Source organism: Cynara cardunculus (assembly GCF_001531365.2).
Source record: "Cynara cardunculus var. scolymus isolate 2C chromosome LG 2, CcrdV1, whole genome shotgun sequence".
NCBI classification, from domain to species: Eukaryota; Viridiplantae; Streptophyta; class Magnoliopsida; order Asterales; family Asteraceae; genus Cynara; species Cynara cardunculus.
In genome coordinates, this window is record NC_037529.1 from 4,495,101 (window position 1) to 4,507,032 (window position 11,932).

The 11,932-nt window shown below is 33.1% G+C and overlaps 1 protein-coding gene across 1 annotated transcript; it reads left to right on the forward strand.

Moving 5' to 3' along the window:
- Positions 1-7,492: 7,492 nt before the first annotated feature.
- LOC112506828 (uracil phosphoribosyltransferase) lies at positions 7,493-11,683 on the forward strand. The gene is made up of 12 exons (XM_025111119.1): positions 7,493-7,618; positions 7,717-7,806; positions 7,906-7,984; positions 8,803-8,861; positions 9,007-9,084; positions 9,418-9,499; positions 10,093-10,141; positions 10,332-10,393; positions 10,716-10,783; positions 11,155-11,210; positions 11,299-11,346; positions 11,431-11,683. The coding sequence occupies exons 1-12, from the start codon at positions 7,505-7,507 to the stop codon at positions 11,480-11,482; spliced, it is 837 nt and encodes a 278-aa protein (XP_024966887.1). The 5' UTR covers positions 7,493-7,504; the 3' UTR covers positions 11,483-11,683.
- Positions 11,684-11,932: the final 249 nt, after the last annotated feature.

The following is an 11,932-nucleotide window of genomic DNA, read 5'->3' on the forward strand; positions in this document are numbered from 1 at the left end:
AATTTATTTAAAATAATATTAAATTGAATATTAATTAATATAAAATTGAATATTAAAATGTGGAGAATCAACCACGAATACGTTAATAATCTCCAAATCTAACTTTATCAAAGTTTCCAAACAAATGATTTTTTTGCTGCTTTTTATTTTATCTCCTAATTATTTTCAGCTTGCTTATTCCAATTCGCTTCCTTTTTTAATCATTAAATATATCATTAAAACATTAAAATTCAGAGTTAGTTATATGAATTTAAAAATTGAGTTTTAATAAGTTGTATTTACGTAAAATTATTTGTAATTTTGAATTTTAAATAATATGCATCAATATAAAAAATGGTTTTTAAGAGTTTTTATCAAATACTTTATAATATAGTATAAATATTTGATTACATCTATGATTAAAGTTTTAATTCATGTTTTTTTAATTTATATAATAAAAAAATAAATTGGATTTCAAATAATTGATTACATAATAGACTTGATCGTGGGTCATAAATCATTGCACATACTTCACCATCATTAGGTGTTAATGTTATGTATTCATAAAGATTCGATTATTTTTTAATTATTTATAAAAATTATATGATTTTAATTATATAAATACATTAAGAATTACAATTGGATTTTACGGAATGAATACAAATATTTAGAGCGCACGCGTTTTAAGGGAATAATTTTATTATACAAGTTTTGATTTCTTCGATTTCATTGGTTGGATCTCCTTAACCCAAATGGATCCAACTTCATAGTGTCAAAATTCCTCATTTTATATTTTGATTTGATTTCAGGGACTGTTTGTCTATCTCTTAATAGTTTCATTAAGAGACAACTTTTGAATCGTTAAAAAGTGAATATTGTTTGGCAAAAAAAATGTCTGTTTATTAATGGTTGTAAAACTCTCTGAATGATTTTGTATCATGTGTCTCCCTTAACCATTCAGCGTCTTAATTTCAATGTAAACAATTATATTTCATTTTGCATTATATCTCGTTTTGACTATGGTTTTACCTCTTAATAGTTTCATTAAGATGCAACATCTGAATCGTTAAGAATTGAATCTTGTTTGGCAAAAAAAAATATGTCTATTAATGGTTCTAAAACCCTCTGAATGATTTTGTATCATGTGTCTCTCTTAACCATTCAGTGTCTTAATTTCATTTTACATTATATCATAAGAGTCTCTTAATCATTTTGACAACTTAATTTATTTGCACCAAACCGTTTAGCAACAATCACATAACCCTTTACATTGGTATCTTTAGAGGCGAGTTTTATGTGGGACCGATTAAAGTTACTGATAATTAGGTTTTTCATTTAAATTATAATTAAATTTTAAAAATTATGGATAAAGCATGTTATTCGTTTCATAATAAGACATATATGGACAGACGTTTTGTTTAATATTAAGATGTGGTATTTTTTAAATCAGGTTTAAAAAAATATATTTTAAAAAAGGTTTTAAGATTTAAATAATGTTTAATTCTTTTAAAAAATTAACATATTGGAAAACGGCATGTTTTTTCTCAAACTATAAATTTTTTACATAAATATTTTATAAATTTTCAATTATTGGTTGGTGTCTTTTGAAAATGTGTCATAGGGCAAAGTTATAGACAGTTTCGTAAGCGTTTATCAGTAAAATTTAACACTATCATTTACCTTACCTAACAAGATTTTAGTCTATCAAAACGACATTATGTAAAAATCTACCCAATAAGCACGAACTAGGTAAGAGCCGTCACATTCACTTACCGGGTAAGACTCTTGGTCCTTACATTCACTCTTACCGGGTAAGATTCTTAGTCCTTATCATAGTCATTCGATAAAGTTACGTGACTTGGTAAATGCTTATCCGAGTAAGCATTTGGTAAATGGCTCCTGAAACAAACAACACTTTACTATTATATATTACTCAATGGCTTATTGATATTAAATAATTTAAATTAGGCTACAGATTAAAAGCTAACAAATAAAACATTAAAAGATAAAAAAATCCCACGTTACAAAAATCGTTGATTATGCCATGACATACCATGGGTTAGACATGATATTAGACATAAGTATTGAGGCACATCACAGTATGACGGTTGCCTAACCATCTATCTCTTTAATTCAATTTTCTTGATCAAACGTCGTATTTTTAAACAAAAAAAGGGTAACGAGGTAATTTTAACATCTTCCATGATTTCTCATTTCATTTAATTCCTTCGTCTATGTTTTCATTAAATGCAAGAGACTAAAGTCGGAAATAATAAACCACAAGGGTGGTGTCTGATTGGTTTGAACTTGACTCCAAATGTCAAAAGTACCAGGAGGTCCCAGGTTCAAATCCAAAGAAGAATAAAAATGCTCTTGTGACCACGGAGGTTCAAATGCGGTGACTCTGGGATATCTGCAAAGCAGGTGGTTGTCCTGGGATATCCAGGTTATTCGAAGAAAAAAAAAGTCGGAAACAATCATCGTGATGATGGACGCATACAATTATCACGGATCTTTGTTGTGAAATCGAGTTGATCTTCTCAGCAAATCTGTATCATCAATAGCTATAAATTTAAATATCAAATGGTAAAGAGGGATTTACCATGGTGTATGTATGTATGTGTGTATATGCGAAAGATCGTGTGAAAAGGGAAATTATGGTGAGAAGCATAAGAAAAGATCTGAACCATTAATCACTTTTAATCTCATGTTCACCCATGAATTGCACTTTAGAAAGAAATTGATCTGGTACATCTCGATACGTCTCATTAATGTTGACATTCAATTATGATTAATCTAATGGTGGAGAACTATTCATACGCTTCTCACATGAACTCAACTTTATATAATATAAAGAGGAATCTACCATGGTATTTATATTTAAAGGTTTCTTGATAGACGCATTTATTTGTTATTTTATAATTTAACGATATATTATTCATATAAAATTATTATGCCGAAAGTTAACTTCTTAAATTATAAAAAAACTAAATATCTTGATCTGACTTTCGGCTTCATTCTTAATTTATCTCATTTCACTATTTTTTCCGATACGTAATCATACAAGCAAGCGGTAAACACCAAATCAATTATTTCAGAGATGAAAATGACRAGTTTCTTATCAATAAAATGACAACATACTTTATACTTGTCAAACATAATCACGTTTCTGTCGATATGATGATACAACTTTTCAAAACCCAAAAGTCATGACTTAAAAACGAAAAAGAAGTTCCACAAAATATAAAAACGAACCAAGTAAGCAAATGTGCGGATTCCATCCAGATGAAACAAACCAGGCCTTTTAAATATATTAAGAATCAACCCCCGTATAAAATGAATGTACTTAAATTCAGTTGTGTTCTTTTTATAACTGTGGCCGATGGGTGTCTGTACAAACTTACATGCATCTTAACTGTTCTTTTGAGGCTTTAAAGTTAATTATCAGATAAATCTCCAAAGACTTTGGGCGAACTCGAACTGGAGACCACTTTTGATCAAATACAGTGTCTTGTCAGTTCAGCTACCCCGAGCTAAGGGTTTTCAACTTTTTTGGTTAAAATATTTTAGGAAAAAAAACACGTTAAAAATGCCTATGGTTTAAATTTGATTATTCAATGGTATATGTTTTGACATTCATTTCGAACTATGTTTTCCAATTTTTCAAACTACCAACAGTTAAATACACTTTTTATGCTTTAAACGTGTCATTTGAAACTACGTTTCAGAAAATGATAACTAAATAATTAAATGAGTCTGTTTTGAACATAGTTTTTCCGTTCAAATATTCTAAGTTGAAGATTTGTAGTTAACAAAATGAGTATAATCTGATTGTCACAACGAAGATAACAAATTGTGAGTAAGAGAAAAAACCTTAGAAAATGATGTTTGTCGGTCTTTTTTTATCGAACTCAAAATGAAATCGAGCTAAATTTTAATTTGAAACGTGTCACGCTAAATTGGATTTAAAAAAATAAACTTCTTTTTTTTCTTTTTAGATTTTGTTTTGAATGTAGTCTCTAGCACTATAACGGGCCCGATAAGTGACCCCACGTGGTCGGGATCCCTATCTCAAGCTCATTTTGTTCTTTTCCCCTGGGAAGCTACCATTGTTGACGTAAACCGCCACATACTCCATAAACACACACATGCACAAACAGATAAAGAAATCGAAAACACGAGCATACACATTGGGTAGAATAATTGGAAGTGGAGGTAGAACCGTTTTACTGGAAACAAGTTGTTGAAACAAATGGGTTACAACATTTCAACGTGACAAAGGAATTAAAGAGAAGAATCTGAGTACTCAAAACCTCTATTTGAATTCAGTGGGGGATCGAGTTTTCATTATTTTAAATCGTTGTACACATGAAATAGAACATGAATCCGTGTGAACTAAAACCGATGCTAAACAAGTATGCATATTTGAAGACTAAAACCTAATCTACCAATTCGGTACATTGTAAGCCATACCTAAAACGGGTTTCATGGTTGATTTGTTGAGTTTTGGATATAGGGGTGTCGTAGGTAATCGAAGTTGTCACGAGGGGATGGGTGGTGGTTCAGGGATTGTTCAATGGGGGTGTCAAAACAGAGTGTCGAAGTTGGGAGAGGAGAGCCGACAGGTGATTGGTGCGTTGGCGTTCATGTAGGGAGGTGTATAGAATGGTGCGTTGGCGTTCATGAATCCATTTTCCTGACATTTTATAGGCCCTGGACGAACGTAAAAACATGGTTCACTGTAAGAAACAAGGCTTTTTAGCAACGACTTTTGTCATCGTTAAAAGTCTATTTATCATCAGAAAGAGTATATAACAACAACATGCCGTCGCTATAACTTGTGGTGAAAACCTGTCATCGCTAAAAGATACATCGTCAAAACTCACTTTTCTTGTAGTGACCCTCAGTAAATATAAAAAAAAATCAATAAATGTTTTTCATTAGTATAAAATTAAGTACAGAAAATGCTAATAATTTACCGAGGAAAAAAATCTTATTTATCTTTATTATAGATAAGAGAGTACTTAAATTTATGTACTTTTTATTAGGTAATTTGAAACCAAGAGTATAGAAACTATGGTTGATAATTTTTTATAGAAAGTAAGAATTTTTTTAGTTTATAACAAAAAAAAATGTGTTATTTTGATACAAAAAGATAATTCGTGTGAATGAAGTAATCGTAAGGGTCAATGAGAGATCAATAATAAATAAAATTATCAATGTTTTCTAAACAAGCAAACAAATGAGGATCAATAAAAATATGAAAGAAAAAAATGATCCATTGAGATTCAATAAGAATAAATAATGAATTAAACATATAATATGTAAGCTCAACAAATGATTGTTTGAGCACTTAAATATAATCTTGTGGTGTGGTGGAATCACAATAAAAGATACATAAGTCAAACAATTGATGAAAATATTTAAATTCTATTTTCCTTTTTATTGCTCAACTAAAATAAGATGTTAGGTTTAAGGTTTATGGAACATGACATATATCAAAGACATTACTCAATACATTTAGCAGAAAAAATTTATTGATTAATCATGAAACATGTCATAAATTATAACAACAATAGATTGTTTGTCAAAAAATAGTAAATATTTTATGTAGAAGCAAAAATAGATAACTATAGTCAACAAAAACAATTAAAACAATATAACAAAATAGCAATAGTCAATAGAAGTACAAAAATTAATAAAAAAATATCCAACAAAAATATATAACAATATCAAGCACATGATTTTAACGTTGAATTGTTGAAGCACGAAAACAATCAAACATATAGAGATAACAATAACCAATATAATTTGACTTTGTTGGAAAAGAAAAATAGAGAGACAATAAACAATAGCATATAGTAAATGACCAATTAATTTTTTTTCTTCTCCAATGTAATTAGTTGATATATTTTTGGGCTCTTATTATCTACTAAATTCTTTTCCCCTCTTATCATATGCTGCAATTTTTTGGGTTTCTTTAATTTATTAAATTCTTTTAGACTACTATTGTATTTTAAAGAAAAAATTTGGGCCTGATATTTTTGGGTCTAGGGCGTGCGTCTGTGGAGGACGGCCCTGCTAGACACATGGGGTGACTTGCCGACCTTTTAATAGCCATTTGCCACAAAGAAAATAACCATAATAAAAAAGGAGAAATTTGTAATAAACGAACTGTAAGAACTATGCCAAAGTTTTGGATAAACACAAGACGATAAATCAGCTTAATTAGCCCAGCCCAGCAATTACGATGTTTGTTACACTTTGCCATAAGCCCACCCACAAGCTAAGCATTAAAAATGACGTAATTTTATTTAGAATGTAATTATTTTCGTCAACAATTTATTAATTTTTTGGACAAAAAGTTGATTACTGACAACCTCAATCCATTCCATAAAAAACCCGCTTCCGTTAACACCAATATGAGGGGACATTTTTGGCTCACTCAGTGGACGAGGCTAACAGGGATCTAGGATCAAACCTATGTATTTTGGCAAAGTCGTTTCACCTTTGCCAACTGAGCTACACGCTAGAGGCAACAATTTATCTATTTTACACCGACATTTTTTTTTAATTGAACTATGCTGAAACACTATAAAAGGATTATTATTATTATAAAACCAAACATGTTTTACGTTATCACGTTTTTTACTCAACATCTCAATAACAATCATTTTTAAAAGGGTTGTTATTCATGCTGCATCATTCACATACTCATAGTTCTTACCTCTGATCTCACTTGTATACCTTTATAAGAGGGTATGAATAGGATTCGTCTTTCTAAAACAATGTCTTATAGTTTTTTTTCTATCAATAAGCAACGGTCAAATATAATTTGTAAATAACATTGGATGATAAGGATCGGAATTTTTTTTTGTTAAATGCGACAAGTAATAATCCAATGTATCATAAATGACCTTTTGATCGGTAAATCCGTTGCTAACTGCCTACTAGTGTAAACATTCCCTTGATTGCCAAGTGAACCTGCACGTATGTGTGTGTAGGGAATCATTCAAATGAGAACAAGAACACGAGAACGGCTTTTACTATAATCAATTCATGTAATACTATATTTCCTCATATATGATACACATGTGATATTAAACTAGAGATGCAGACGACCTTTGGTTGCAGGTCAAGTCGTCCGTACACTACTAGACCCACACATATATTATAACATGTAATAAGGATGTTTTTAATGTGATCCTAAGTTAGACACAAAAACAATCTTTGGTATGACCTAAGTTGCAGGACATGTCGTCTGATCCCTCATGTGTATTATCATATGTGATAAGAGTGTTTTTTTACGTTTCAGATCTTCTCGTTTAAACCTCCACCTATACATATATGTATGTATATATATATATATGTGTGTGTGTGTAAATTGTGTAATTACATGGATTATTATTATTATTAAATGTAAGTTAAAATTATTTTGAAGAAAAAATGGACAAAAATGAAAGAGAATGGTTGATAAAAGTGGATGCTCCATGAATATCCAAAACCGATTTCTTCTCACACTCCCATGATGGCTTCGTCCTCCATTTCTTCTGCTTTTCTTATTCCCTCATTTTCATCGCCGGCACCTCCTTTTCTCCCCAACCCACTCCATTTTTTCTCACTTTCCCTTTCCAACAACGTATACCCTTCATCTCTCTCTCAATTTCCCTCATTTCTTTAATCCCTATTTCTGTTTTTTCCTGCAAATTAAACCCTAATTCTTGTTTTACTTTACAGTTTTCATGCTCTACTAGACGTACCAGCTTCATGCCATTGAAGGCGCAAGCTACAGCTGAAAAGAAACCTCTCTTGGATAGTAGAATGCTGGTAAGAAAACACCCATTTCTTCGATTTCTGTTATTGTTATCCATTACCATCTTAATTTGATCGAAATTGGGTTGCTTTTTGTTTTTTTAATTTCTGTAGGTATTTGTGCCTCCTCATCCTTTGATCAAACATTGGGTTTCTGTGCTTAGAAACGAGCAAACACCATGCCCAATCTTTAGTAAGTAACGTGTTGTGGGATTTCTGTCAAATTTCTTGTTTTTTGTCTTTCTTTTTGGTTTGTTTAAATTTTGATCCAAGTGAGGATGTAAGGTGTCAAGAATTTGTTTGGATTGTGTTTCTGCATTTCTGTTTCTTGAATGTGGCATGCAGTTGGATGATCATGATCTGTTTTTTGAAGTATATAATATATTTATATACAGTAAACAGAACAAATAACTYACACACCCTACATCACCGTTGGTGATGTATGAACCTCTAAGAGGCCAAAACTCAAATACCGCTAGGTCAAAGGCCCTTTGGTTGGATGAACATGATCTTGTTGCCAGTTTCAGGTTTGATATCAAGCAAGGTGCTAAATTGATGGTGTATTTGAGTACCCTTTATGTTCATTTACGTTTTCATGAGTTCACGCTTGCACTAGGGCTCGTTTACGCTTGTTTGGGACGTTTTTATTTAACAAGTTTACAAGTGGACCGCAGCTTTCTAGTGGCTCAAGGTCGTGTTATGAGCACCTGTCAAAACTCCGCCTAAATATAATGTCCGCTCTTGACTCTTGAGGCCAATCGATGGCCAAGGACAAGTAGGATTTAGGCCCGAGTTTTATATGAATTGATGTGAATACGGAACCTTTTCTGTAACGGATACCTCTAGATCGCCTCCGATGAAAAGAAAAGAAAAAAAGGGGTCTTTCAGTCCTTTGTTGGTTCTGAACTTGAGTTTTGTTTCAAGTCAATTGATGGACATGTGAATACTGTTAACACAAGGGCATAATCACCTATGATACAAGTTCTTATTCATCTGTGAATTTATTTGTAGAAAATGCCATGGCTGAATTGGGAAGGCTGCTTATATATGAAGCATCCAGGGATTGGCTGGTACACACTATTCTAATTCGAAAATAATGACCGATTTAACATATTTGTGAAAATGTCGATTTCAAGATGCCTACTTGTGCCTTCGTGATTTAGCTTTTCGCATACATGAAATCTTGAATGAAGTACAATTTATCGGTTTTTGCAGCCTACCATTTCAGGGGAGATTCAGTCACCACTCGGGGTTGCTTCAGTAGAATTTATTGATCCGCGAGAACCTGTAGCGGTCAGTATCTTTTCGCTATTTCACTACGCTTTACTTCATTCTGGGGTCGTTCGGTAGGGGCAGGTTCATTTTCGAACCTTAATTATTTTAAGAACCCAAAACCCACCTATTTTGTGAATATATGTCACCACATTCATCATGAACATTTTATCAGGTTATTTATCATGAATACTCACAAAAAGTGTGGTTCTCGGGTTCTGAAATATTTAAGGTTCCTAAATGAACCCCCCCTCTTGTTTCGTATTTTCCGACCCTAAATTTCACCTCTAGTCGCGATAGAAGTTTATTTAATCTCGTATATTGGTTAACTAATAAGCCGCTCTTTGCTTGCAGGTTGTTCCCATTTTAAGAGCGGGTCTTGCTCTTGCAGAGCATGCGTCATCCATCTTACCGGCAACCAAGATATACCACCTAGGTAACTACTGTACGAGGTCTCATGTTCGATTCTTGTTTGGTGTTTATCGGCTTTTATATGTCAAAATGAAAAGTGTTACAATAAGTTGATAGGACATTTTTGGGCGTTCTAACAAGTTTTTTGGACATTTTTGAAATAACTATTATTAGTTTTATATGACATTATTTGAAAAGGTGTTTTATATGACTACGGTAACGTTATCGTTGATTTTATAATGAAGTTGTAATCTTATAATTATTGGATTGTAGGCATAAAGTGCGTCAGGTACAAACCGCATAAACCGTACCGCTTTTTGCGGTGCGGGCGGTTTTTTGCAGTTTGAGGTGTAAGCGGTGCGATTTAGCCCAAAACCTCACCGTGAACACCCCTAATTAGGATATTTAGACATATTTGACAATTGACATCCTAGAAAGTCGATTTTATCGTAATGTTTGAGAAGAGAAACATTCTTTTGTTTCTATAATCTTGATCAACCCGTATTCAATAATGTTGATATAAACCGTTAAGAATCATGCATGATTTCTTTCAATAGTTCTACAATGAAGTTATCATCTCTTGCTCGTTTTCTTATCGTACGTTTTTTCTAAATTAAGGGGTTAGCAGAGACGAGGAGACGCTTCAACCAACAGTCTATTTGAACAAGTAAGTTCTAAACCGGCTATTATATGATCGTGTTCTTCATAAATTGTTACTCAACATATCGTCATCATGTTTACAAGCTGTTTTGTGCATTACGAATCTGCCAAAAGCTTTATATTTGTTCGTTTTCTCTAAATATCATCGGGTTTGATCAATGCACCCCTTCCGATAGCTCTTGATGTTCCTTTTGCAGGTTACCGGAAAAATTTCCTGAAGGAACTCGAGTGTTGGTTGTCGATCCTATGCTAGCAACAGGTAAAAAGCCGTATCTAACTTTTCAAATCATAGATCATTTGTTCTTCCACTTTCACACACTTCTCGTTAGTTGGGGTCTTCAGGGAAACGGTCGTTCTACTCTTTACGGTAAAGGTCAGGTCTGTGTACATCTTATCTGTTGGACCCCACCTCTAGGTGTGATATATACTAGTCTCGTTTGGTTTGGTTTGTTTTGTGAGTTAAAAGAAGTTGAAGATTCAATATAAGCATTATAGACTATAAGTTTGTTTTTGCTTGTATAAATTAATTTTATTTTTCGCTACCATTTTAACGAATTTTTTTGTACTTGAATAATCGTTAGGCGGAACGATAGTTGCAGCCATCGACCTGGTTAAGGAGCGCGGAGTTGACAACCAACATATCAAAGTGGTACGTAGAGGAAGTGTTCTAAATTCGACCTCTATAACACACGAAAAAACCCGTGGCCGATGGCGTGTCGTTCAATATCTTCTACTTCCTCCGTCTCATGAAAATTACAACATTTCCGATGTCCGATCAAATGACGATATTTTATTCCCCGAACCCTTTATGTTATGGTTACATATTTGCCAATGACATAAACAACTGATCATATCGTTGGAAACAACTGCTCTACTCTTTGGGGTACATGCCATCTCCCAAATCCCGTATTCGGGCGGGATATACCGAGCTCATTTGGCTTTATATGATATATTTGCAAATTTTCTTCTACTTCTCTTTGCCTACATTGCACTTACTAGTAAAGATTGGCATGTATATAGGTATGTGCAGTGACTTGCCCTTCAGCCCTCCAAAAGCTGAGTGAGAAGTATCCTGGGTACGCCTCGACTAAAACCGAAAAATATCGACACTTGATCACACTTATCTCAAAGATTGACGGTTTTTATTTCTTTCAATTTCCGCAGGCTTCATGTATATGCTGGAATCATCGATCCAACTATTACCGACAAAGGGTAAGTAAAGTCACGAAACAGAACATACGAAATCATGTGTTATAATAGAGTTATCTAAAGCTCGTGTTGGAACGGTGATTTCAGGATGATTATCCCGGGGCTTGGTGATGCAGGAGACCGAAGTTATGGTACATAAAACCCAACCGAAGGAAGGATTTGTGGTATACGTAATGTAACTCTCGTTTGCAGTTTGAAGGTTTTCTACACAAATTTTGCTCAAAGAGTTGGAGGATATATTGGGTTTGTTTGGTTTATCTGATTGTGAATTATCGTGATCTGCGTTCTGAACCTTGGTTATGTGTTTGTTGGTTAAGAAGAGTTGATTCCGTGTGGACCTTTGCTTTCTTTAAGTATATAGTAATAGTACAAAAGAAGACGAGTGTATAACGTATTTTTGGTATACAATAATAGCCAAGATTCTAAATAACGTGAGGCATGGTGGTGATGTCAAGTCTCGCAACGTTTTCAAGACGTGACTTATAACCTTCAAATCTTTGCCCCGGTGTGATTTTGAAAATTACTAAACTACCCATGTCAAATTAGAACCCTACAACCGGGGCAAAGATTGAAACTAAAGCAAAACCAG